General features: G+C 41.1%; 1 protein-coding gene across 5 annotated transcripts in view; it reads left to right on the forward strand.

The window, feature by feature from the left end:
- The window catches only part of St3gal6 (ST3 beta-galactoside alpha-2,3-sialyltransferase 6), a 54652-nt gene that overhangs the window by 13127 nt on the left and 14792 nt on the right, over positions 1 to 26733 (forward strand). For 4 of the 5 annotated variants that reach the window (XM_027412458.2, XM_027412460.2, XM_027412459.2 and 1 more), the window contains 5 exons: positions 4299 to 4466; positions 16639 to 16738; positions 21882 to 21956; positions 24286 to 24389; positions 25935 to 25998. In XM_027412458.2, the coding sequence (XP_027268259.1) occupies positions 4385 to 4466; positions 16639 to 16738; positions 21882 to 21956; positions 24286 to 24389; positions 25935 to 25998 (425 nt within the window). In that variant the 5' untranslated portion in view covers positions 4299 to 4384. The remainder of the gene's footprint in view (positions 1 to 4298; positions 4467 to 16638; positions 16739 to 21881; positions 21957 to 24285; positions 24390 to 25934; positions 25999 to 26733) is intronic. The other variant, XM_027412462.2, reaches the window with a different exon arrangement.

A 26733-nucleotide genomic window follows, 5' to 3' on the forward strand; every position in this document is an offset into this window, starting at 1 on the left:
TTAAGAAGAGGTGCTATCTTGCCTTTGCCTATGGAATGTGCTGAAGCATTGTTGTAGTTGTTTGTAAAAGCAGCACCAAATAGTTGAACTCCATGGAGACTCCTGTGTGCTAGCATTACTTCTTCAGTTGGGAACACAAATTTCTTTTTATTTCCCATCTTGGGTGGGAAGTGTTTTTGTTTTTTTTTAATTTTGATGTTTGTTTATAAAAAAATGTTGAAAGTGCAGGGATCCCGTAAAGGAGTCTTATATGTATTTGGAGCTCTGACTTCAGTTTACCCATGACAGTATACCTTCTTCTAATGTTCTTGAGCTGAAAATGCAGATAAATCATTGTTAGCAGTTAATCAGTGTCAGGCATTTTGTTGAGCTGTTTAATTGCCCATCTGTTAACATTGTCTCTGTTGCACAGTAAACACTTCACAATCCTTTTTATTTTCTTAAAAAAAAAAAAGGTAGTTTCTATGTTTGTACCTTGGGTTGTTTTTTGGACAGAACACAGGACCAAGCATTTCAGAGAAACCTTTGTTTATCTGTTCCTCCGCCCAGCTGATTTTTCTGCTCAGTCAGGGTGGTTCTTGCAACAAAAAATAAAAATGTATATTTTTTTGAGACAAGGTTTCTCAGTGTAGCCCTGGCTGTTTGGAACCTGCTCTGTGGACCAGGCTGGTTTCAAGCTCAGATCTGTCTGCTTTGCCTCTAAAATGCAGGGATTAAAGGCATATACCACAACACCTAGCTAGGATACTTCGTTTTTTTAGCATTATCATAGGTTCATAAAAACTAGAAATTTATTATCTTAAGATTTCATTATCTTCTTTTGGTGTGTGTGTTTGCATGTGCACACATGTTCATATGAGCTTTGCACATGTGTGAAGGTCAGAGACAGTTTATGTTTACCGATGACAGTTTACCTCCCAAGGTCCTTGAGCTAAGAATGCAGCAAATCCTTCGGCCTTGTTGGTTCTGGTGACTGCTCTCAGGCTGCTGTTGGAATGGTCTCAGGTGCTGCCCCCTCTGTCTGGAATGTTCTTCCTTCCTAGCCTGTTTCATGTGATTCACTCTCATCTTTCAGAAACTGTTTCCTGCCATTTCCTGCCTGGATCAGTTCCGTTAGTTCCCAACTGTAATTTGATAAAAGTTCATGAAGGGCTTGCTGATGTATGTCTGTAAGGCACTGTATGTATCCCTTGTGGCTAGAACAATGTCTGACATTGAGTAGACATTGGGAATTTGCTTGAGTATCAACGGCATCACTTTAGAGGTGAAAACCATGGTCTGAGTTAATTTTACCAAATACTGAATTTAGTCTACACTCTTTGCTATAAGGACTACTGACATTAGGAAGTAAATATAAGATGTATGGTTTCATAAAAATATATAGCTGATGGTTTATTTGTAATAGATGTATAATATCCCAAATAAAGACCCACCTCTCATTTATAACTCAGGTTAGGAGATCATCTATTAGTTGTGTACACATAGCCACATATATTTGCCTTGAAAAGCAGGACAATGTCTAACGCTGGGATCTTAAGGTTTGATTTCTGTTTTCTCTTAGCTTGGTTTCATTTCTTTATTTTAAAAGTAGCTGAAGAGCTGACAGGGAAAATAAGCAGAGGAGAGATGGAAAGGACAGAATGATCTGGGCTCATTCAGAAAGAAAGCTGGCAGAACAGGTCATTGGAAAAGGAGGCTTCTGTAAATCGGATGCCGTTGTTTGTAATTTCAGGAAGGCGACACGAAGTGGGTTTTGTTGTTGCTGCTGTTTGTTGTTGCTTCATTTTTGTCCTTTCTTTACCCAATACCAGGAAATACCTTGGGCCCCACACAAGCCAGTCAAGCACTTCCCCACGGAGCTTTCTCTCCGGCCCCATTGCTATTTGTATATATTGAAACGGCATCTCACGATGTTGCCCAGGCTGCCTAGCCTTGTAGTTGTCTTGTCTAGGCCTCTATAGCAGCTGGGACTACAGACTTGTACCAGCAGGTCTGGCCTGGTCCTTGTTGATAGTAGTAGTGTTTTCTCCTGGAGAGAGAAACTAAAGAATTTGTGACCTTGAGAAACTGCATTTCCTTTTACAGACACTCAATTTTATAGAAATCATTTCAAATAGTTACTTTGGCACCTTTTTCACATTCTGTGTTACCACAAACTAATAAACTATTGACTGTGGTACTTTCAAAGCTCAGGGCCAGAGCACCATTTTTGTTGTTGTTGTTTTGTTTTTTAAATAGAGTGAACTGCATCTTGGCAGTATGCATAATTATTACTCAAGATATGACTATAAGGTCCTCAGAATAGCATGATGTCACACTTTTTCTGGAACCTGGTATGTCCTCATAAAATCTCTTAACCTGTCACTAACTATCTGCCCCCAGGTCAGGGCTGGAAAAGACCTTTGATGCATGGAGTGTGTGTGTGTGTGTGTGTGTGTGTGTGTATACACACATACAGATAGACATATATACATACATTTTAAGAAGACCATACAGGACTGTATTTGGGAAATATTGGTTCTTGTTCATGCTCCATTCTTATTACAAAAAGTGTGGAGCCAAGGACTAGTGACATTGGAATTACCTGGGAGCCTGCCAGATGGGAGGATGAGGTTTCGAATAAGACCTGGAAAATCAGAATTGGCATGCCCAGCTGATACCAATGTTCTCTAAGTGCTGCTCTTCGATCCTGCCAAGTAGGTTGGGAAGCAGAGTGTCTTTAGTAACAAAGTGACTCACTGGCCCATGGAGAAACCTGCTATTATCTTTTGGTATCCTAAATCTTAGGAAATTCTCCCAAGGAAGGAGCTCAGACCTAGCTCTGTGAGTAGCTTTCAGACGAGATCAGGCTCGTTCAGGATGGTATGGCCGTAGACATGAATAGCTTTCAAACCACACAGTTCTTCCTCATGAAGATCCTTCAAATGTGAGACTGGGCTCTTTCTTCTCCTGAAGTATTTTCTCTGGGTGTAACTCCATCTCCCACAGGGCTTGGAGATGACATGGTTGGCCATTTCTTTATGATCTGTTCAGACTAAATAAGCTTAAAGAGCCTTATCAGCATTACCGTCAGGATTCTTTTACTCCAGTTAGTCTTAAGTAGTAGTTGGTTGAAGGTGTGAGAAACCCAGGAACTTTGTGTCCTATATATTCATGGAGAAAAATTCTTTACAAATGCACAAATTTATCTGGATTCATAATTCATCACAACAGAATTCTGCTATATGTAAGGGTGGCCACCCAAAGCTTCACTTCTGAGTTCTAAAAGGCCCAACTTCTTGGTACTTCGAAAGAGAAATGTACATAGTATATGAAAATGCTATTTTTCTTTTTCTACAAGTTAAAAAAAAAAAAAAAACCTCTTCCATGGCTCAGAACATCCACTGATTTGTGTTTCCCAGCAGTCTGTCACATGTCTGTTTAGCATACACTGAATTAGCCTTAGTGTGCTCAACTTTGAAACCTATTTTTGGTGGATTCTATCTTTGCCTGTCACTCAATGATTTTATAATTAGCATAACTTTTGCCTAGACTTCACCCTATTTTTGTTTTTGTATATCTGTATATCTGTTTTCTAAGAGCACCCTCCCCCCCCATGTCGTTAACAGAAGCCAGCATGTGGCTTTGGTTGGTTAGTCTGTGTGCCAGTTAACCTTGAATATAAGAAAAGCTGTATGAAGAGCAGTCTCAAATGTTTTTTAGGACATGGCCCATGGCACATCTAATACTGGCTGCTGGCTGTGCTTGTACTGTGCTTATGCTGCTGTCTAGCTCTAGGTCATTATCCTGTTTCTGTACTCCTCAACCCCTCCTCATCTTCCTTTCTCCCACTCTTTATCTTCTAAGGCCTCTCACTTCTGCATTTAACAGTAGAGCTGTGTGTGTGTGTGTGTGTGTGTGTGTGTGTGTGTGTGTGTGTGTGTGTGTGTGTGTGTGTGCAGGCAGGCAGGTGTGTGTAGAAAACCTGAAAAGTAAGACAGTTGCTTCTTTCACTTGCAGCTTGCTTTTGGATTAATTGAACTGAACGGTATTTTTCCAAAGTTTCCAAAGTGATTGAGCTGGATCCTGTGGAAAATCAATCTGGAAGGACAGAAATTTAATGTGGAGCTTGCTTGGCTGTTGGTTTTTTGTGTTTGTTTCATGTAGGTTTTGTGTTTAGTAATCTCATCCCATAAAGCAGCTTTTAGGAAATCACAGATGATCTGACTAAAACAGTGTTCTTATTATATTTGTTAATGGCTTCAACTTCTTGTGGCCTAGCCTTTCCCTAAATGCGCCATCTCTGTGTTTGGTTTCAGCACTTGCAAGTGAAGCAGCAGCATATCCCCCTCATCTTGAATTACTTCCAGAATCAACACCTCTGAATGTCAGCAGTGGGCTCCTGATGCTTCCCATCAACTTCCATCCCACCTTACTACGTCTTTCAGAAAGAGAGGACCTTCGGGAAACACACCCTAGAAGTGCAGGTCAGTGAAGGCAACCAACTCAGCCTTGTCTCAGGTCCCTTAAATGTGAACTGCAACACTGGCAATATGGAGTTACTTGCAGGTGGTGTCAATGTGTCTGTTTCCAGCTGCCTGCTGTTTTTCTTCTGCAGGTGGCCAGGAAGCCCAGGAGACATAAACCAATCAGTTCCCCTTCAGCCTGTCCAGAAGGCAGGCTATGGAGGCTGGGAAGCTTATTTATTTATTTATTTATTTTTGACAGATTATTTTTCATACACCAGCTCATCATTTATTCCAAGAAAGCTTTAAAGCAAAAATACCCATCAGGAATCAGCAACTTAAAAATGAACAAATCAACCCCCATGAGCTCTTGCCAATTTGTTACAGCACAGCCTTTTAAACCGTTTATTATGTTTTGTCTGTGTGTGCATCTGTGTGTGCCCAATCGCCATTGGGCATGCTGGTGTGCCCACACCCATGCCGTGGCCTGTGTGTGGAGGCCAGCAGACTACTTGCAGGAGTCAGTTCTCTCCTTCTACCTACCATATGGGTCCTAAAGACCAAATTGGAGAAAGTACCTTTCCCTACTAAGTTAGTGGTTCTCAACCTTCCTTATGCTGTGACCCTTTAATACAGTTCCTCATGTGTGTGACCCCAGGCATAAAATTATTTCGTTGTTATTTCATAACTGTAATGCTGCTATTATTATGTAAATATATGATCACAGGTTGAGAACCGCTGCACTAAGTCATCTTTTGGGCTCAATATTTCCGACTTATTTGGAATTTCTTTTTCCTTTCCCTTTCTTTCTTTCTTTCTTTCTTTCTTTCTTTCTTTCTTTCTATCTTTCTTTCTTTCATTCGAGACAGGGTTTCTCTATGTAGACATTGTAGACCAGGCTGGCCTCGAACTCAGAGATTTGCCTGCCTCTGTCTCCCGAGTGCTGGGATTAAAGGCATGAGCTGCCACCACCCAGCTGAGAATTTCTTGAGTTCTAATTTATTAATCCTGAGATTATTTGTGGTGTTTTATAGCCCACCCCTACCCCAGGATACCCCTGGGTCACTAGACTAAGCAACACTTTCTTTTAGTGAACCTAGACTTGGATGGTCAGATGAGATCCTCGATTTCTTCCTGCTTCCAACCTCCCGACAGAATCTGGCCTGGAATCTTGATGTTGCCTTTCTTGTCAATCTTTCCATTTTCTGGCATCAAGGGGATGGGAGGATTTTGAGAGTCCTTAGAATAACAAACGTTATAGATTGAAGTTCCAGCCCTGCTGCAGACATTGTAGATGTCCTCGAGCAGATTTCACCCTTTCTGTGTAGTGTTTCCATCAGTACAGGAGGGATGACAAAACAAATACCCATTTTAGAGGCTGACTTTAGCTAAAGATTCCTGCATCTAGAACATTCAGATCAGTTTTTACCAGGTAAGTGTCTGGTAAATTTTAGCTGTTTGTTATCTGCTGCTGCTCAGTGTGCTGATTGGGTTTTGTCAACTTGACAGGCTGGGGTTGTTTGGGAAGAGGAATGCTCAGCTGAGAAAATGCCTCCACTTGTGGGAGGGCCTAGCCCCTTGTGAGCTGTGCTGCTTTGGGACAGGTGGGTTCTGAGATAGCTATGGAGAGTAAGCCAGGAAGCAACAACATTCCTTTATGGCCTCTACTTCAGTTCCTGCCTTCCCTGACTTGTCTTGATGATAGATTGTAGCTGTGATGCAAAATAATCCCGAAATGAAACTCCCCAGTTTCATTTGCTTTTGACCAGTGTTTTGTCATAGCAATGGAAAGCAAAGCACCGAGTGCTGTGTTCATTCCTCTGTATCCGTTTGCTGCTCTAGAGCTTGTAGGATTTCCAGTCTTCACCCTCACCTTTAAACGTGCTGAGTCACAGGTTCTGCTTCCACATCTAGAACACAAAAGTTGACTCTTTCTCAACACAACAAGAGATCTTAGTATACGATGAACCTGTTCGCCAACTTTGATTATTTGTAAAGTTCTTGATTCTGTTATTTTTAGAAAATTTTTCGAAGCAAGGTTTAGTGATAAACACCGGTAATCCCAGCAGCTGGGGAGTGGAGGCCTGGCTAGCTAGCTATATAGTGAGCTTGCTGGACAGCAAGCTGTGGGATGCCTGTTTCAAGAGGAAAAAATTGAAATACTGATTATAAATAGGGATTTGCTCGATTTTCATTATTTCTCAGTATCTGTGTCAGTTTTATTAGGAAAATCATAAGAAGGCATAGTTTCCCTAGCAGAAATAGGATTTAATTTTGGATTTGGCCAAAGAATTCCCACTACTGTTTCGAATGCCTTTTAGTTTGCATTCAGAAGCTTGAGGTTAAGGAAGACTTCCTGTCAGTAGACACTTAAAAAATGTCAAATTTACTGCACAGACATAATCGTTACTGTGGTAACAGCAACTTCATTTTTGAAGCTATTATTAGCATCATGTCACATGCTCTGTAAGCTCTTTACCTCTTGTGTTTTCAAAATCGTTTTTGGGTAAACACTTGGTATAAGGCCAGTTGTACTAACTGTAAAAGAAACAATTAAAATAAGATTTAAAAAGTTCTTGTAACCTGCCAGATGCTTCAGTTACATTTATTACTTGTAACACTTGTGTTACATAGCCTCACTACTCCCCATTTTATAGAGGAAAAAGAGACACAAAGAAGCTAAGCAAATTCCAGAGTCTTTTGAGTAAGTCAGGAATTGCTGAGGCTCAAATTTAAGGATTCAACTGCCAAACAGGCAATCTTAACACCCAGTTACATTGCTGCCTACAGACTGTAAACAGCATGAAGAAGATGATGAGAAGCAAATGGAAGGACTAAATTATACAGAGGTCTAGAATAGCCAGTGAAAGTTTTGCTGTGGGTTCATGGCAAGCTGGGACTGACTGACTGCACTTGGAGAGCTTTATGCCAGCTCTCACATGTGGGCTGGTTTAAAGGGAAGATTAGAGATCATTTCGAGTAGCTGAGTGAGACGTAATGAGAATGAGGGTTTGGGAAACAAGATTAAGACAGCAGCCTGGGAGCCTGAATGTGGAGGGCCAGGGTGGAAAGTGGAGATCTGGAAGGTCATGCAGAGGAGTGACTCGAAACCCAGGCCCTGTGGAACCACCCAGAGGGAAGTGGGCTGGGCATTTAACACCCTAGAGTTCAGCAAGAATGGGACCAAAGAAAGACCATTTTAGGAGCATCGTTTCATTCCTTCCTGATTTGTTTATTCACTGCATAAGTAAGTGCTATTGTGCCTTCACCAAGACAGGAATTGTGCAAAGGGGAAGGGTCTTCGTCCCCATAAAAACGCTGCGCTGTTCTCAGACTTGGTTACTTGAGGTTAAACACTTTTGGACAGGTTTCTTTTTTACAACCTTGGCTGTTCTTCCGTAGTTTAGTATGTAAGGCCTCATTTGAAGTGTCCTAAGCTTTTGATCTTAGATTAGTATCTCTAAGATTGTTATTCTTGGATCCAGTGCAGTAATGGGAAATACTATTGTCATTGTGTGAATAGTGATTCATTTGGCACTTTTAAAAAGACCTTTATGTTACAATTACTTCTATTTGTTTTTATTTATGTACTTATTTATTTGGTGTGTGTGTGTGTGTGTGTGTGTGTGTGGTGGGTGGGTGGTGTGTAAGAGAGAGAGAGAGAGAGAGAGAGAGAGAGAGAGAGAGAGAGACTGGCAAAGGACAACTTACAGAAGTTGGTTCTGGGGATTGAACTCAGGCTCAAGAGGGGATCTGCATATCCCCCCACCAAAAGAAAAAAAAAGAAAAAAAAACACATGAGTAGTATCATGGGACTGTGGTAGTGGTTAGGGGATTAAACTGGCAATTACACAGGAGCAACCGTGTCTTGTGAGTTTACAAATAAACCATAGACATTCCCTGCTATGTGGAGTGGATCTTTTCTTCAATTCCTCTTATCCTCAAAGGGTATTTGATTTGTTTCTTCAAAGAAAATTCTATTTGCCACTTTCAAAGATGCCTAAAGGCTGAAGCATTGCAGTTGAAAGGAACTTCTGAAACCTCAAAACCCCTAGTTTGCATGAGGGCCTGACCCTCTCAGTGGGGTCCTGTGACTTCCAGTAGGGCTTTGTAAGCACAAATCACCCAGGGGCCTGCAAAAGTCTCTCTGCTGACTCAGTGGACCTTCCTGGTGATGCCTAATTCTGGACCATACTGTAGTACCAAGAAAATGAGATAGTTTGACTTTACCAGTGACAGATAACCAAAATCATTTTGACTTTGTGCAGCTTCACGTCCGTACCACACTGAGTGCTGTTCTCCATATCCTGGCATTCTTATGAGTTATGTTGAGCTATATGCACATAATCTGTGTGTTATGAATACATTTAGAGCTCCATTTGTTTGGTGGTTTTTGTCTTATTCAACAGCACCGGTGACTTTCCATTTTAATCAATTGAAGCAAATATGTCATTTAAAGATAGGTATCAGAATTCAATGTAAAGTCTTTGTATAAAGTTAAAAATATTTGCTCTACTGTCTAGGTGTGATTTGTGTTGCTATGATAAAATACCAAAACAAACATGGGGAGGAAAGGGTTTATTTGGCTTATAGGCTCAGTCAGTTGAAGAAGGAAGCCAAGTAAGGAAATCAAGGCAGGGAATGAAGAGACCATGGAGGAACACTACTTACTGGCTTGCTCCCCAGGGCTTGCTCAGCTTTGCAAGCCTATTTTTCTACAAACCAGGCCCACTCAGTCAGGAGTGGTACCGCCTTCAGTGGGCTGGGCCCTCCTACAATCAATCATTAATCAAGAAAACTTAATACAGACTCACCCACAGAACAATCCAGTGGACACATTTTCTCAACTGAGGTTCTTTCTTCCCAAATGTCTTCTAGCTTATGCCAAATTGACTTAAAACTATCCAGCATGCATAGCTTGCTCAGCTTGGTTGCTTGTGTAACCCAGAACCATAGTGAGCTAGGCGGTTCCACATCAATCACCAATCAAGCAAATGCCTCACAGGTATGCTCAAAGGCCAATCCCATGAAGGTAATCTTCAGTTGAGGTTCCTTCTTCATAGGTGACCCTAGTTTGTATCAAGTTGACAAACACTAGCACTTACACTGTCCATGAAAACATCTCTAAGTGCTGTATCTGAATGTTCACTGTAGTTTATTTACAGTAAACAAAAATCTGCAAAGAAATTGAAGTCTTCTTTCCAGGGAAATGATAAATGAATTCCTGTATACCTAGCCACAGTAGAATATACCTAGTAATACAAACTCTGGGTAGAAGTAGCATCAATGAATGTGCTCTTAAAGCGCTATATTAACATAAGATACACCCTGTGTGACTCCGTTTCTATGAATTTATAGAAGCAGCAAAACTATAGTGATGTCATCAGGTTGTCAGGGATCAGCAAGGATGAGCAGGAGGCTGACTACAGAGAGGAACAAAGGGAATTTGGGCTTGATGGAAACATTTGGTATCCTCATATTGGTGACTGTTACAGGATTGTCTATATTCTCCAAACCTCATCAAATTGTACAATTGAACTGATGAAATTACTGTATAGAATTTCTGTTCTAATGAAGCTAATTTAAAAAAATTAAGCACAGTCATTATACATTCATGTCATTAAATACTTTTTGTAGCTGAAATCTTCCCAAAAGAATATTAAAGTAGGAAAATGGGCCAGGCTATTGTTAGTGATGTCTGATGTTAATAATCCCAGAGTGTGAGAGGTAGACACAAAAGAATCAGGAATTCAAGTTTAGTTTCTGCTGTAATAGTGAGTTGGAGGCCAGCCTGGGCTACATGAGACCCTGTCTCTAAAAGAAAAAAAGAATTCCACTTTAAAACAAGTGGATCACTAAGCAGTGGTGGCACATACCTTTTATCCCAGCACTCAGGAGGCAGAGGCAGGCAGATCTCTGAGTTTGAGGCCAGTCTGGTCTATAGAGTGAGAAACCCTGAAGAGAGAGATGGGGGAGAGAGAGAGAGAGAGAGAGAGAGAGAGAGAGAGAGAGAGAGAGAGTAGAGAGGGGGTTGGAGAGAGATAGGGAGGAAGGGGTGGAGAGAGAGATGTGGGGCCCTGAGGTGATATAGATAGATAGATAGATAGATAGATAGATAGATAGATAGATAGATAGATAGACAGACAGACAGATGTGGATCCCTGAGAGAGAACAGGAGCACACAGAGGGAGCATAGTAAGTCTCCTGAAAAGTTGTGGATGTGCAATAGTGTCAAGTGACAGGGTCTAAGAATAGGAACTGTAGTTCATTTATTTTTAGCATCCAGTATTTAAGCATCCAATACAGTTACTCTTAGCTGAGTGGTTTCCATGCCAGCTGTGCTATTTAAAATAAAAATTCTTCTGAAAGTGATTTCTCTCCTTTTCATGTGTGCCATGAACATGTCTCCTGTGGGTGGGGATGGGGTCGCATGGGGATTTGGTCATCTGCTTTGGCAATGGCAGCTTACATTCAAGTAGATGAAGCAGGCTACACAGGATGAAATCTGTCTAGCAAAAACCTGGCTTTCTGCACAGACTGAAAGAGTACAGTGTGTGTGGCTGAACACGTGCATTATCCAAACAACTGATGGATGGGAGACAAAGAAACTTAGTTGTACATGTTTTTCTGCCAGGAAGAAGAAAACAGCCATGGCTTTAGAAATTGGCCAGGATTTGTGCAGTTGGGGACAGTTTGTTGAGGCTACTCAAAATTACTTCTATCTTTTTTTGAGGGGATAAAAACCAAGTTATAGTTTTCTATTGGTTTATTTGTATGTGTTTTTCCTATCTTAATTTTTTTAATCAAATGGTAGTAGCTAATAACTTCAGATTTAAAGTAATAGTTTCTTTTGCTGTAATAGTTCATGCGTAACAGTGCTTTATCTCCTTAATTATGACCTATTGAACATTTTGAGATGCTTCTCAGAGAAAATTCCATCAGGGCCTTACACTATCTCTTTGTGCAATAGACTAAAGTGTTTTTATGAGTCAGTGTGTTTTAATAAACACTTGTTTAGTGTGTATCATAACATTATTTATTTTCTATTTGCTTAGTTTTGGAACTTGAATCTAGGGCCTCATACATGTTAAATACATGCTCTGTCACTGAGCTACACCCCAGTCTCTTTGTTTTACTTTTAAAGTGTATCATTAAGTTCATAGTGTTATAGTTAAAAAATGCAGTTATTATAGTTTTACTTAACATACAGTTTAAAATTGTGGGCTATGAAATCAGATAGTTGCCAGTTTGAATTCTGGTCCTGAGTATTAACCAGTTTCACTTAGTATTTTAAAGCTCTTGACTTAATTATTATGTACAAAAGGGTTTAATGCCATGCTATACATTTACTATGTGCATAATAAACTATGTTATTATTCACATGTTCATGGCCTCCGGAGGATGGAAGGCCTCGATATGTAAGAGGGCCTTCAAGTAAAATACTGCCGAAGGAGGTTGTGAGTGAAGACTGAGGCTTTTCCATCTGTGCAAGTGGCATCCATTGTTTCCAGGAAAACTTGGGCTAAGCAGAGATCCTATGAGGCTTAGGATTAGGACTGGATCTAAACATTAGAAGTCAACATAGGCTCAAGCTTGTAGGTTTCTTCACATGGGCATGTAACTGCAGAGACTAGTCACAAACTGAGCAACAAATAGAAAGAGGAAGGAAAGCAGGCAGGGTTAAGATCTGTGGCCTCATTGCAGACAGTCTTGAACATGATCAGTGTGAACTGAGGATAGGAAGAGGCCGTAGTGGAGGAAGGCCCCTGGAAGAGCTATGGAGTCAGGATGTAGAGGTGAGCCTTGGACAAGGGTGGCTAAGGGAAAGTCACAGCCAGAGCCCAGCCCACAGGGATGTGTGAGGCTAGCAGGGTGTTCTTTACTGATTTGCACAGATGTGTAATTCACTGGATCTTAGCAGCAGCACACTGGGTGTGAGAGCAGGCCTAGTGTGAACAGTCAACTCATGTATCACTGACCAAGCAGGAAGCACAAGAAAGCTTTGCCACAGAAAGCATGGGGACATGGTTTAGGACCTTAGTAACAGGGAAGCAACGATGGAAGGAAACCAGCAAGCAAGTTTGGCTACCAAGCTCCTCTAGGGAAGGGCAAGTGAAGGGAGTATGGGTAAGTAAATGCAGATATTAGGGAAGTGTGATCCAATGTAGGAACTGACCAATGGGAGCCATCTTTGGCAAATGAATGCTGTCTACAGGAACCTGATGAAACTGTCGAGCTGCTAACCCTGGGTCCTACAGGCTCCCTTCTCTTGAACCATGATCAGCATCAGATTTCAGGGTGGCTATACAGAGGGACATTCAAAAGCCCCTGGAGAAAGGCCAGGAGGAAATGGGGGGGAGGGGGGACGGGGGACAACGACAACATAGAAACCAAGACTGCAGGGGCAACAAATGCTCAGCATTGAAAAAGCGAACACCAAGGTCTTTTCTGATCTGCTGTTGAACGATACTGATTTGAGACTGCTGTATTTTAGTATTTGGTGAGTTTTCACTATTGTTGTTGAACATGCTTTTTTCTTTTGGGCTGTTTAGATTAGTAAGCTCCCTTGGGCTGGAGAAAACATTAGGAGGGCCCCAAAGAAAAACATGACCATTTTTCTAGTGCCGTTTTATAGGGTCTGCTTTGTTTCTGCAAACAATGCTAGTATACTGGGGAGGGGCAAGTTGGAAGGAAAAGGGTTGAGACTAATAGGGTTTTATTTCAGCAGAATTTGTGTCAGAGACTGTAAACTTCCCATTTTGTTAACTGGCATTGGATTAATTCTGCCGAAGAAGTGGAAATAACAGTGAGAGAAACATTCTGTAATGTTTAACCTGGTACCAAGAGTTTGGACCTGCTCATCTGTGAAAGGGTACCCCTGGGAAAGATAGTGTGTACAGGGACTCTGGTCTGATAGCTACTGCTTGAGTCACATGGTTCTGTCATTATCAGGTGGGAAACTTCTCTCAGCCCTTCAGGTCTCTTGTCTTTAAAATAGGAATTGTAAGCGTACCATTTCCTCAAAACTGTAAGGGTGGCAAGTGATGATACATACTCCAGATCCTTTTCCCAGATGCTCACTTGTCAGTGAGTTCTTGTCGTCATTAGTTCTTGGCCATGCGCCACATGCTAGGCATTTAGAGTGAAAAATTAGTATAGAGCATTGAGTTCTGATAACTGTAACTACATCTTCTTAGCAACTCCTGTGTGACAGGCCCTGTGCTAGGAGTAAAATAAGAAAGGCAGTGTGTGTTTTTCAGGTCACTTGTGGGGTCATGTGGAGGGCACTTACTGTACCATCTGTTATGGTCTCACAAACCCAACATTTTCTTTTTCTGCATAATTCTATAGTGAGTCCTAGAGCAGGGATCTTCAATCGTATGTGTTAGGGGTGTTAACTTGTTAATGTGGCTCCCATCTCTCCCTGGCTGGTGCTGACCCTCTGGCTCTACCCTAGAGAAAGCGCCCCTTCACTGTTATTTGCACTTCCAAAAGAACAACGACAAAGTATCATAAGGAAGTTGTAGATTATAATTCTCTCTTTTGGGTTTCCCTCTTGCCTTTTATCTTGAGATGACAGGATGACCCAGGAACAGATCTCTAAGGGACAGAGCAAACTCTTTTCTGGCTCTCTTAAATTGTGTGAGGTGAGACACCCCCCCCCTTTTTTTTTCCTCACCCATCTGAAGGATCACACCCACACATCCACTTGATAACCTTATTTTGACCCTTACAGGAAATGCTAGCCTTACAGGCTATTTGTGATCTTAGACGCTCAATACAAACAGTACATTAGAAGGGAAAGTTGTCTTAAAAAACTGTGTGTGTGTGTGTGTGTGTGTGTGTGTGTGTGAGAGAGAGAGAGAGAGAGAGAGAGAGAGAGAGAGAGAGAGAGAGAGAGAGTGGGTGGGTACTTAATCATGTGTATATATAGGCCAGAGGTCAACATTTTTGAAATCCCTTTCCTCATTTTTTGAGACCAGGTCTTCCACTGAACCTTGAGTTCATCTGTTTGGCTAGTCTGGCTGTTCAGAGAGCTCCAGAGATCTGTGTGTTCCCCATCAACTCTACATAGTGCCGGGGTTACAGAAAACACACCCACATGGAGCTTTTTTTAGGAGATCTGAACTCAGTTCCTCATGTTTGCATGGCAAGCAATTAACATTTCCCCTAGCCCAAACTGTTGCTATTTCTGAGCTTGATTTGGCACTTGAAAATTATTTATGCACCAAGAAAAATAAAATCAGCTTTTGCCCTCAGTAGGTGACTTCTGACTTCCTCACATGTTAAAGCTGTGATGACTTGAAGGGTACCTGTGCTCCAAAATCAGTTACCCTTCATGTTTAAGGTCAAGATGTTAAAATGTGCTTGTTAGTCGAAGTTGCATTCTAGACACTTATAGCTTCTTAAAGAAGCTATAAGGATTTCTATAGAAATCCTGACAGGTTTTCCTTTGCATGCTCTTGTTCAGAGCAACATAGCCATTCCATTTATGGGATTACAATTAAAGAATTAGTCTATTTGTGGAAGCTTTTTCCTGTGACTAGTCAGAGGGACCGTACATATTTATCACCAGGATATCCTGGTTGGCGCTCGCCTACTCTGCACCTTGAATATCAAAGCCTTAAGTAGGCCATGAAATTCTAGAAAGTGCCTAAGCTTCCTCAGTTTTTTTGTTTGTTTGTTTGTTTGCTTTTAGGTGCTGTGTACACCTCTTCAAAAGCAGGTTTATTTCACTTTTTGAAGAAAAAAAAAGAATATTTTTCTTATACTTCTTTGTTTTCAGTTATACGGAGTATTAGTGAGTGAAAAAACAAGACGGTAACAAGATTCTCACTTACCCATACTGCCATGCTTTATAAAATTGCCCCCAAGAGTGTGTTTTTAAGGGATAGATAAGCAGATTGAATGCTACTGACATCTCTTCTAGGCCCTTATGTGTAACTATATTTTAGAAAACTTTGCTGAGACTAATAAGTTATATCATTATTAGATATTTACATGAGGTATGCTATTCTGAATACAAATTTAAATCCTTATTTTGAGCATTTAAATAAGATATTTGGTGACGACATTGGACAGTGTGACAACCAGCTGAGAATGAGGGTGTGCTTTCGCTTATAGACATCTGTGGGCACTTGAGCTACAAGCAAACTGATTGACCTAAGGCCCCTGGCCTCAGGTGGAGTTGGGCTGTGGATCATGCATGTCATTTCCCAGAAATTACACAAACTCAGTTACAAGTATGTGCAGACTAGAGTTGACATACTTAACTCCCTTGTTTACTTGCTCTCTCCCGTCACTTGAAGCTAATTTATTATAATGGTGTTTGGGAGTGGTGGCTGTCCAATGCAACAGCTGATAGAGAGAAGTTACAAGCAAGGGCCAGGTAGCCATTACAGTCTTAGCATATCTTCTGCTTATCATTAGCACCAGTGAGTTTCAGCCTTGAGAAGCCTGGGGCAATTGTGATTCTTAGGATGACCCTCTGTTCTAAAAACAAACAGAACAAACAAAACACTTGGGTTTTGTTTAGTGTGTTGCATTTACAAAGGTAAAAAGTGGCTTAGGATTTCCAGCTGGGGATAAGAGGGTATCTCAGTTGGTAGAGTGCTTGCTATCCAAGGACGAGGACATGAACTTCACCCTTAGCATCCATGAGAAAAAGCTGGGCATGGTAGCAGACATTTGCAATCCTAATGCTGGGGAGGCAGGGACTGAAAGGTCCCTGGGGCTGTCTCACCAGCTGTCTCAAAAAGGAGGGTGTTGTGCCCAAATTCTGAACCCCCAAATCACCAAGAGGCCTGATCTGATACAAAAGCACATACCCCCTTTTTATTGGGAAGGATCAAAAGAAGATATTCTTCAGTGTTTTTGAAGAAAGGTTTTGGGTGTAGAGATAGATTCTCCTTTTGAAGAACTCTTTCCTTTTTTAGCTAACATGAGAAAGCTTCAGGGAAGCCTCTAGCTTTGACACCACAGAACTATTGCTTGTTGGAAACCCACATCATAATGTTGATAAATTGCTAAGACTAAGCAGAAGTATTCTTTCTGTATGTTCAGTGAGCATTTTCAGTGTTACAGGCCTATGCCATTTTCTCCTCTCTCTCTATGTTTATTTACTAATTCATGTATTTGAACAATCATGGAAAATCATCTACATAAGTCCCCCTCTCTTTGGACTCTTTTTCAGGCAGACCAACCATGAGAGGGTACCAGGTGGCCTTAGTCTTGTGTTCCATCTTTCTCTATTATCTACTACACTGTTTGCTGTGGGGAACTAATGTCTTCTGGTAAGTTTGTTTTATTACTTAACATGACTTTCAAACTAGTCTTCTCCTTATTTATCTAGAGAACCTTTCAGAGTATTTTATTGTATCACATTACAATATTGTACCCAATATTGTAACATGTTGGATCTTGTCTAGCTTTTCACGGTACACTGGGATTTTACTGGTCCGGTATGCTGGGAGATTGTTTATCTATTTAAAGCTGTTGAGTAGGTCTGGAGAGATAATGGCTCAGTAGGTCAAAAGCTTGTTGCACATGTATGAGGACCTGGGTGTAGATTGCTAGAACCCATATGAAAACCAGGCATGAAAACCCTGTGCATTTGTAACCCCAGCACTGGGGAGGAGGGATGTATTGGAAACAGGAAGAATACTAGTGATGGCTGGCCAAATATCAGCTGCAGCTCCAGGGTTAGTGAGGGACTCTGCCTCAAGAGTCAAAGGCAGAGTGGTAGAGCGGGACAAAAACATAACACACACACACACACACACACTCACACACATACTCACCACACACACACACACACACACACACACACACACACACACACTCACATTGAGAGAGACACAGAGACATAGAGAAAGACAGAGGGAGACATAGAGACAGGGGATTCAACACTCTCTTCTGGCCTCTACAGCTATACACACACACACACACACACACATGTACATAATCACACAGAAATACACACACAAACATATATACAATTTAAAATAAGTATTTTTAAAGAAATAGAGCTATCCACCAGGGTTTTTCTTCAATTAAAAATCTCTCTATATATCTATGCCTATCTCTCTGTCTCCCTGCATGGCCATTAAATTATAAATGGATGTCAGTACACAATTAAATCCAAATAAATCAGAATATAACTTCCCATCTTAGTAGTTTGTCAGTGTTTCAACAGAAAATCCTAGGTTTCTGTTTCTGCACTTTCATCTCATCCCTGAAGAATTATTGTAGTATCTCTTCATGAAATAAAGTTGGACAAATGCTACTTGGAGAAAACCTAATGCCAGTTGGGTGGTTTGAACCTACAGTTTTAGCCTTTGGACCTAAATTCTGTGCCAGAGAACTCATTCAATGAAGGTCATCTCACAGGCGTCTTTCCCCTTATCTCTACCACCTTCTAATAATAAAAGAAAGGAAGAAAATAATAAAAGAAAGATTGCTATGCTACTATTTGTAATAGACAGGGTTTTCTAGAAGACTAGAACTCAGAGAATGTACATATATTATAAAAAGGGTTTATTAGGATGGCTTCCACGATGGGGGCTGGATGGTCCAAAAATGGCATCTGAAACCCAGAAAGGTCAGGTCACAGAGGTGGCTCAGCTTGAAAGGGCTTTTGCTTTCAGCAGTCCCCACTGGTGAAAGCAGTTCACACTGGAAGACAGAAGAAGTTGGAGTTTCTATCAGTGAAGGACAGACACGCTCATAAGCAAAAGAGGCAGGCAAGCTACATTGTATTTTCCTTTGAACTTTTTTCTGTCTGGGCTACCTACCAAAAGCTGCCATCCACTCTAGGGTAGGGTCTTTTCCTAATTAGCCATTACTAGAAATGTCCTCCAGATCCACACAAAGTCTTGTCTCCCAGTTAATTCCAAATCTCCTAAGATTAGGTTATCTACCATTTTACTTTTGTAAACATCCTGATGGTCACAGAGGAAGTGGTAAAGAAGATAATAAAAATACTTTGAATTCTGTTACAATAAATCTTTCTGCCAAAAGCTGCCTGAGCCCCATCGCCACGTGTGAGCTTTACGCCAGCCACCTGCCCGAGTTAGGCCCAAATGAATACACAGAAACTTGTATTAGGTTCAAAGCTGTTTGGCCAATGACTAGGATTCTCATCTGTTAGCTCAGTCTTAATTATCATAAATCTATATATTTTATAAGACTTATCTTATCGGACGCCTTATTGATGTCCCTCCTTGCCGGTGGATCACATCATGCCGCTGGAGCAGGAGCGGAGGGGAAAAGGGAGCCCTTCCTGTCTCTCCTTCGCTTAAATATGAGTCTCCTTGCTGTGTCACTTCATGCCTGGATCAGCACTTCTCTGCTACCCTCTTTGACTCCTAGTTCCATCTAACTTGCTGTTTCATTGGCCAAACAGTATTTTATTTAACAATCAATATGATAAACATACACAGTAGTACATTCCCCATCAGAATTCACTACCATCTTTTGTCACCAGACTTTGAAGAGTGTCCAAACTGAGCTAACATTACTCATTGACAGTACCTGGGCTATCACAGCTAATGTGGGTATGCACCATGGTATTGCTCCCTTTCAAACTGTTTTAGGGGAGCTGAGATACCAAGTCCTTGCATGACCTTTAGGGAGGGACCTGACTGGGGCCTCGAGGGAATAAAGGTAAGATGGTCAGATGGACACAGGGATAGAAATCTGGGATTGGGGGATGGACTAGGCTGTCCTTTAGAGAAGCCTCAGCATCCTGGAAACTCAGTGTGCTTAGTATATACAGTTGAAATAAGAAGTCACAGTATTACAGACAGCTGGAAAAGTGGACAGGGCTTACGATATACAGCTGGATCAAAGTGACAGGTTCAGCTGATGGTGGCAGGAGTAGTCTTCTAAGGGAACAGTCGTCAGGCCATACATACCAGGGGAGAAAGCAATGGCGGACATTTTCTGCATACACTATCAGCACTCAGAATCAGTCCCCTCAAAAAGACTTTGGGGTGCCTCTGAGCCTGAGGTTATGGGATTCTTGACACGGCTGTGTCCATACCAAGTGTACAGTTTCACTTGGGACTTTATTCAGGATTTCCTCTGTTCCCTATACTGGGGAAACAGTTCAAGGGGTAGGGGAGATGATTTGATTGGTAAATGCTTTTCATAGGAGCACAAAGACCTGAGTTTAATCCCTAGTTCCTACATAAACAGCCAGGTGCGGTAGTATACACTGGGCCAGAGAGACTCTGAGACAGCAAGGTAGATTGGCATCTAAGCAGAAACCATAGCCAAAGTGGTTCTCTGGCCTACACAAGCACACACAATACAACACCAACAGGAGATGACTCAGCAGTATAGGCCTCTTACTTGCATGGCAAGTGCCATGAGTGTGGAACCCCAGAATGCACGTTGGTGTGGGAGCTCATGTGTGGTCCCATCTTTGTGAGGTACAGACCAGAGAATCCCCCTGAGCAAGCTGGCTCACGAGACTGCCCTTATTGAAGAAGTCTGGGCTTGAGTAAGTGACTCCGCCTCGGAAGAGGAAGAGTGATCAAGGGAGATTCTCAATATCAACCTGGGGCCTCCACTTACAGACACACACACATGGCTACATCCATACATACGTGATATGCATACCACATGTACACATGAAAATACAAAGATGATTCTTTGTTTTCATAGCCACCTAAAGTTTGTCTTCATAATGTTGTAAAACAGCTGTTTATTTTCAGTTTTTGTGTTGCTTCTCTGTCTCTAACCTTAGAAATGAAATAATGGAGTTCATCTTGCCCACTGAATATGATACACAGTGTGGGCGCTTGTCCACCGTATCTATCTGTCATCCTTATGGACAAACCAAAATGGCCCTCACCATTGAAGTATTCTCAAAGTATCTCAGTAGATAAGGACTTATAGCCTCTTAGTTTAATAGCTTGCTAATTCTAAGTATGGAGATTTTACCCTTAAAAAAACTGAAAATTAGGGCTGGGGAGTTGGCTCAGTTGTTGACAGTGTTTCTTGCAAAGGGCCTGGATTTGATTCCCAGCATTCCCAAGGGGGCTCACCGCCTCCTTAGGCACCAAGCACGAATGTGGTGTATAGATGTACATGCAGGCAAAACACTCATAAAATAGTAAAAATAAATCTTAAAAAAAAAAAAAACTAAGCTGGGTGTAGTGACAACATACCTTTAATCCCAGCACTTGAGAGACAGGTGGATCTTTGTGAGTTGGGGGCCAGCCTGATCTGCAGAGTGAGTTCCAGGACAGTAGGATGACACAGAAATTGTGTCTCAAAAAATCAAAAAAGAAAAAAAATATTTGTCTACAAAAGTCTCAATCTAATCAGATCCAGTCCTACTAATAGTAGAAAGACCTGATTATTATTATTATTATTATTATTATTATTATTATTATTATTATTTTGGTTTTTCGAGACAGGGTTTCTCTGTGTAGCTTTGGAGCCTATCCTGGCACTTGCTCTGGAGACCAGGCTGGCCTCGAACTCACAGAGATCCGCCTACCTCTGCCTCCGAGTGCTGGGATGAAAGGAGTGCGCCACTAACGCCCAGCTCTGATTAAATTTTTATTCTTTTTCTCATTCAGTCATTTAAATGAAATTTTAAAGCATCGGTTCTTCATATAGTTGATGACTAAAGAGTGAAGTGAAGCTGTTTTCCTCCCACCCACCCCATTTACTTTCCTTGTTGTGTTTCATAATACTCTTTTAAAGAAATATTTTATTTGTATTTTATGTACATCAGTGTTTCCCCTGCAGGTATGTCTGTATGAGGGCATTGGATCCCCTGGAACAGAGTTATAGACAGTTCTAAGCTGCCATGTGGGTGCTGGGAATTGAACTCGGGTCCTCTGGAAGAGAATCCAGTGCTCTTAACCACTGAGCCATCTCTCCAGCCCTCACAATACCCTTTTAAGTCTTGGAGATAAGTACTCCATTTAGGAACCCCCTGAGCCATGAACTGAGGGCAGCGATATATCAAGCTCAGTGGTGTGACTTGTGACACCCCAAGGCAATGGTCTGTCCAAGCTGCTCAGTCAAATGTTTACACTATTTGCTGTCACTGGGTGTTCTCACATATGACTTGGGAGTGAAAGCCACATGCACTTGGGCTGTGTGCTTTTGGAGGCCTTGGAGGAATTCTAAAACTAAAGTGTGATTGATGTTTGCTTCCACAGTATGGTAACCCTTCCAGAGGTCCCTGTGAACCAGTTCCTTAGGTCTCCATGGCCTTTTCAAACATCAGGAGAGAGAGAGAGAGAGAGAGAGAGAGAGAGAGAGAGAGAGAGAGAGAGAGAGAGAGAGAGAGAGAGAGAGAGAGTGTGTCAAGGCCAGTCATCACTGGAATCCTGTGGATTCCTGGTGCACACATACCTCTATGGACAGGATTCCTGGTTCTGACTTCTTACTTTCACTATTTCTTTCTTCTAGGTTACCAACTGCAGAAATTAAGAATAAAAATATCAAGAGATGTCCAAAACAGCCCCCTTTCGCCTCTCTCCTGAAGTAAGAATAAACCAAAAAACTGTAGTCATACAACATTTGCATAATGTGTTTGTGGTCATTTTCACACTGTTTACCCTTTTCATGCAAATCTTGGTTTATGGTAGACACAGCATGTATAAAGAAGCGTGTAAAGACCCTGAACAGCCTGCATTTGTTCATTGAGCCAGAGCTCTGAGTATAGTTTCAGGAAAGACACTAAAGCTGGTGTTCTCTTAACTCGGGAGACTGGAGAGGCCTATTCAGATTTGATTAGAAAAAAAGAACTGTGCCTTAGAATTTTCCCCCTCTGTCCTCTCCTCCCAGTCCTCCCCACTCCACCTTCCCTCTCAGAGAGGTGTCATCCAGCAACTGATAGGAGCAGATGTAGAATTTTTTTTATTAAAAATTTCCCCTCACTTTTACAGAACGATGTGGAATGCAAATGATTGATCTACATGTAATGTGAATAGTGAGTGATCATTGTGGCTGCCATGAATTGTAGTTTATTCTCCCATCTACAGATATTTCTTTCCCTGTGCACTGCCACTTTGATAGATGGCTGGGCCATATACTTCTAGCCAACAAAAGGACCCGCAAACTTGGTTAGGTATATTTTTTGCGACCCTTCCCCCAGGTTCCATTGTTTGTTCAAGACTGCTAAGTGAGCTTCTAAGACTGCAGTTAAAGAGACAGACATGTAGGCATGTGTTTGTCTGGCATTTGTACAGTACTCTCCAAGAATGTTCCATTGAGCAATGCCACTGTCTCAGATATGGGTGAAAGCCAGGCAGCATGAGGAAGCTCTCTGCTCAGGAACCTGGGTTGTGTGGAGGACTCCTTCCCTCAGAATTTGGCTTCTACGTAGGCTGTAGTTTTGTCATCTGTGGCCTGTGGCTCCATCCCCAAGCAGGGGCTTCACTACCCATACTTACCATAGCAGGCATTTGTAGAAGTAACAATTACAGAACCACATTGTGATAAAATACATTTTGATGTGATTATCATACTTACTAAGGTAAAATTAATACTTATTGGGACTTTCAATGTGTCTGAGATATGTGCCAAATAGTTATATCATTTGGCAAGTAAATGTAAGCAATGGATAGAAGTTTGACAAGAAACACTTACTAGTTACTAGTCACTGTTACTATCGTATTGCCCTGACCAAGCTCTGAGGGAGAAAGCTCCTTACTGGAGCTTTACTCTAGGGCTTGGTTTCTCCAAGAGAATAGGGAGGATCTTGAGCCTTCTCCCTGAAGCTTGAACTGGTGTCTTGGCACTTATCCCTGCCCAGTGTAGGTCCTGGACTTGGGGATCAACACTGATTTAGAAATGACTTTTGCAGGGTGGCTGGCCCTTAAGGCTGCTGTCACTACCAGTGCCAAAGCTAGCACATAGATTTGGTCAGGGAATGCTAGTGTCTTACCTGTTTCCTCTGCCTGAATACAATATCAGTTTGTAATGCAGCTCTTACAACCAGGATAAAATTGAAGGCATGTTACACTCCACTCTATTGTGAATTCCATTTTTTGGGCAGCATTGGGATATCCTGGCCTTGCTCTGGTTTCCACCTGTGCTTTTAAATATTAGTGCAAAGCTGATGGAGGGAGAAAGATAGTGTCTGTGTGGGGCCTGCAGTAAAGCTTGGTGGGACCTGCCCTCTAACTTCCAGTCTTTCTGGTAGGAGAAAGTATCTTATTAATGGGAATGCTAAGACTGTTTCCCTCTCTTTAATAACACAAATAAGCACTGTTCCTACTTTATAATGGTCCTTTAAAGGTTGATTTGGAGTTAAGATTCATCCATGCACTTATTAAACAGGTGTTGACTAACTGTATTCTATGCTGGGTACCACAACAACTCTTCCTGTCTTTATCAGACATTCCAACGAGGAGTGTGGGAGTCAGCACACATTTTAAAGATGGAACATGTAGCAACAAGACAGATGTCTACAAGTTCTGTTCTTGAGTAAAGCTTAATTTAATGACATTAGGGCAGAGTTGAATTCTCTAGTTAAGTTTAGCTTTCAGTATATCTCTGTTTTTACAGTTGGTACAGTATATGCACATGGTACTTCAAAATTTTGGAATGTCTTAGTACCAATTACCTACATAATTTTCTGGCTATCACTTTGCTACTTAGAGTGTGGCTTTTACTTACACTGTAACATAATTTTGGTTCCTATACCTGAAAATTGCATAGCTCTATCTAATATTTATGTGTTGTCTTAAACTTTTTTAAAAAATTCCTACAGCATAAGCCATCCACTGCCGTAAGTTTCGGTTATGAACATAGATGTCTAAAAACATAGCAAACATTTGACAAGGTCTGCTTGATTATTTCCTTCCAGGTTTCCTCAGTTTTACCCATTTCTGTGTGCAGCTGATTTTACAAAGACTACTTCCAAGTACGGTACCTCTGATTTTGCTTTGCCCTATGGGACAAGGCCATCAGGTCAGTCACCATGTCCTTATCCTGCCTGTTAATTTGAGTGCTGTTTGATGAGAGTCACGTGTTTTTGTTTCCTAATGGTTCCCCAGGAGATAAGGTTTGGGGTCAGGATAAAAAAAAAATCCAAGTTTTAGACATAAACACTCTCTTAGAGGCAGTGTAGAGTCAAAAGTGGCAGGGTTTTTTTTTTGTTTTGTTTCATTTAGTTTTGTTGATTTTTTGTGGTAGTAGTGGTGGTTCTGGAGAAAATGGTTTTACCTTTGTTCTGTTGCAGTGGGACTTAGCTGGGCTCTCATGCCTAACTTTATTCGAGCTCAGAATTAGGCTAACTTTAAAGGGTAACTTCTTCCCTGTCCCTTCATTTACCTTTGTGTGTGTGTTCATTTGTGTGTGTGTTCATGTGTGCGTGGGTAGAGTGTGAGTAGACACGTGTACATATATGTAAACAATTGAAGGTCAAAGAACAACCTCATGTGCTGTTCCTCAGACTACCCCGATTTTTTTGTTTGTTTGTTTTTTGTTTTTGTTTTTTTTTTGATGTAGGGTCTGAGTGACAAGCATGTGAGCCCCAGGCTGGCACAGCCTCCCTGTGCAATGATTGTAAGCACAGGCCACCATGTTATTTATGTGGGTTTCAGGGATTGACCTCAGGTTGACATACTTGCAAACAAGCACTTTACTGATCCCATTTCCCTAACCCCATTTCTCCTCTTATTTATCTCATCAGCATGGTCTAGATGTTTGATATTTTATTTTTATCAATAGGTTTTTATTTTCATTAAATCGAGAGAGAATTATTCCACCTCTTAACAACATAGCAATCTCTCTGCTAACGGAGAGCTTTTGGGGCTTATGTAGTTTAAAGACCCAGATTTTGGGGAGACCTTAAAAACCCAAATGGTGCCAGTTATAATTTTGTGATATTTTATTTTTTCAATGATCCTGCGTTAAAATTTTCCACATATATGTAGCTTAGTTGGTACAGTGCTTGCATAGGTTGAAATTCTGGGTTCAGGTAGTATTACATAAACCAAGTATTGTGGCCTGTACATGTAATTCTGGCACTTGAGAGGTGGAGGCATGGAGATCAGAAGTTTTAAGGGATCTTCAGCTACATAGAGATCTTCAGGCTAACCTGGAATATATGAAATACCATATGTGCTCACACACACACACACACACACACACACACACACACACACACACGTATCAAAGACTTTGACTAATTGGTTTAAATTCACTGAGTTCTATTTTATGGTTCAGAATCATCTGATACTGCTAATTCTTATTACTATTTGTGACTGTTTTTATACTGATCTTGACTCTTGGGAGATAACTTCAGATCATTTACTGTTTTTGAGTGTGCTTTTTGAGTATTGTGAGCAAACTATAGATAAGTTGTCATTTTTCACTGATCCTCTCCAATGTGGCCATAGTGCTTAGAAAGAGTTGGTAGTCAAGAGTTGGTAGTCGGGGAGCTGGGTGACTTGCTGACTCTTAAGGTATAATTGACAGCCTTCTGTTCATAATGCTATACTTGTTTTCCAGGGATACATTTTCGATGGGTCCTTTCAAAGCTGCAGAATTGTGCTCTCTTTGATGAGTTTGACAAGTGAGTTTATTTCCTTCTCTCTGACTTTCAGCTTTATTTAGAGTGACTCAAAGTTATTTGCCTTTAGAAATGCAAACTGTGAATACACTGGATGATTCTACTGGATGTGTGTCACTAAAACTCCAATAGTTATTTCTGTTCTTATTCCCCTGGAAATAAACTAGCTATGAAATTAATATAGAAGTTGCTACACTGACAGGCTCAGTTTTCAGAGTGTTTCAATGATGAGCAACAGGAGTTTCCACCCGTGGTATTTTTGACCCATGGTCATCATCTCTAATTTCTTTGTACTAAAGAATGAATTCTCTTGCAAATGCTAACCAGCACAGAGCCTCCATCCATGGCCATTTCCCACACCTTCTGTCCAAATCCCAAGGGTTTCTGATAGCCTCTTTTTCTTGTTTAAAATGTTGACTGTTGGACATTGGAAGCAGTTCTGTTTCTTTTTGTTGAGAATTCCATTTGAAGAAAGAGACAGCTTTCTTAGGTATAGTTTTCTATCTATAAATTTAGTGTGTAGAAAATTTTCCTGCCAAGATAATCCATGGAAACCAGGCTTTTTTTTTTTTTTTTTCAAAGGTGGGCTTGTTTAAAAAATTTGAAGATACAATTTAGAATTTGGACCATGGGACAGTGCAAGAATGAAAATGGCCTGTGGAGTTCAAACCTATACTTAAGAAGGAAAATGGTAGAATTCCCTTCTTGTCTAAAAGTATAGTAGTGCTGCTTAAGCAA

This window comes from Cricetulus griseus, chromosome 4 (assembly GCF_003668045.3).
Source record: "Cricetulus griseus strain 17A/GY chromosome 4, alternate assembly CriGri-PICRH-1.0, whole genome shotgun sequence".
In the NCBI taxonomy this organism is placed as follows: Eukaryota; Metazoa; Chordata; class Mammalia; order Rodentia; family Cricetidae; genus Cricetulus; species Cricetulus griseus.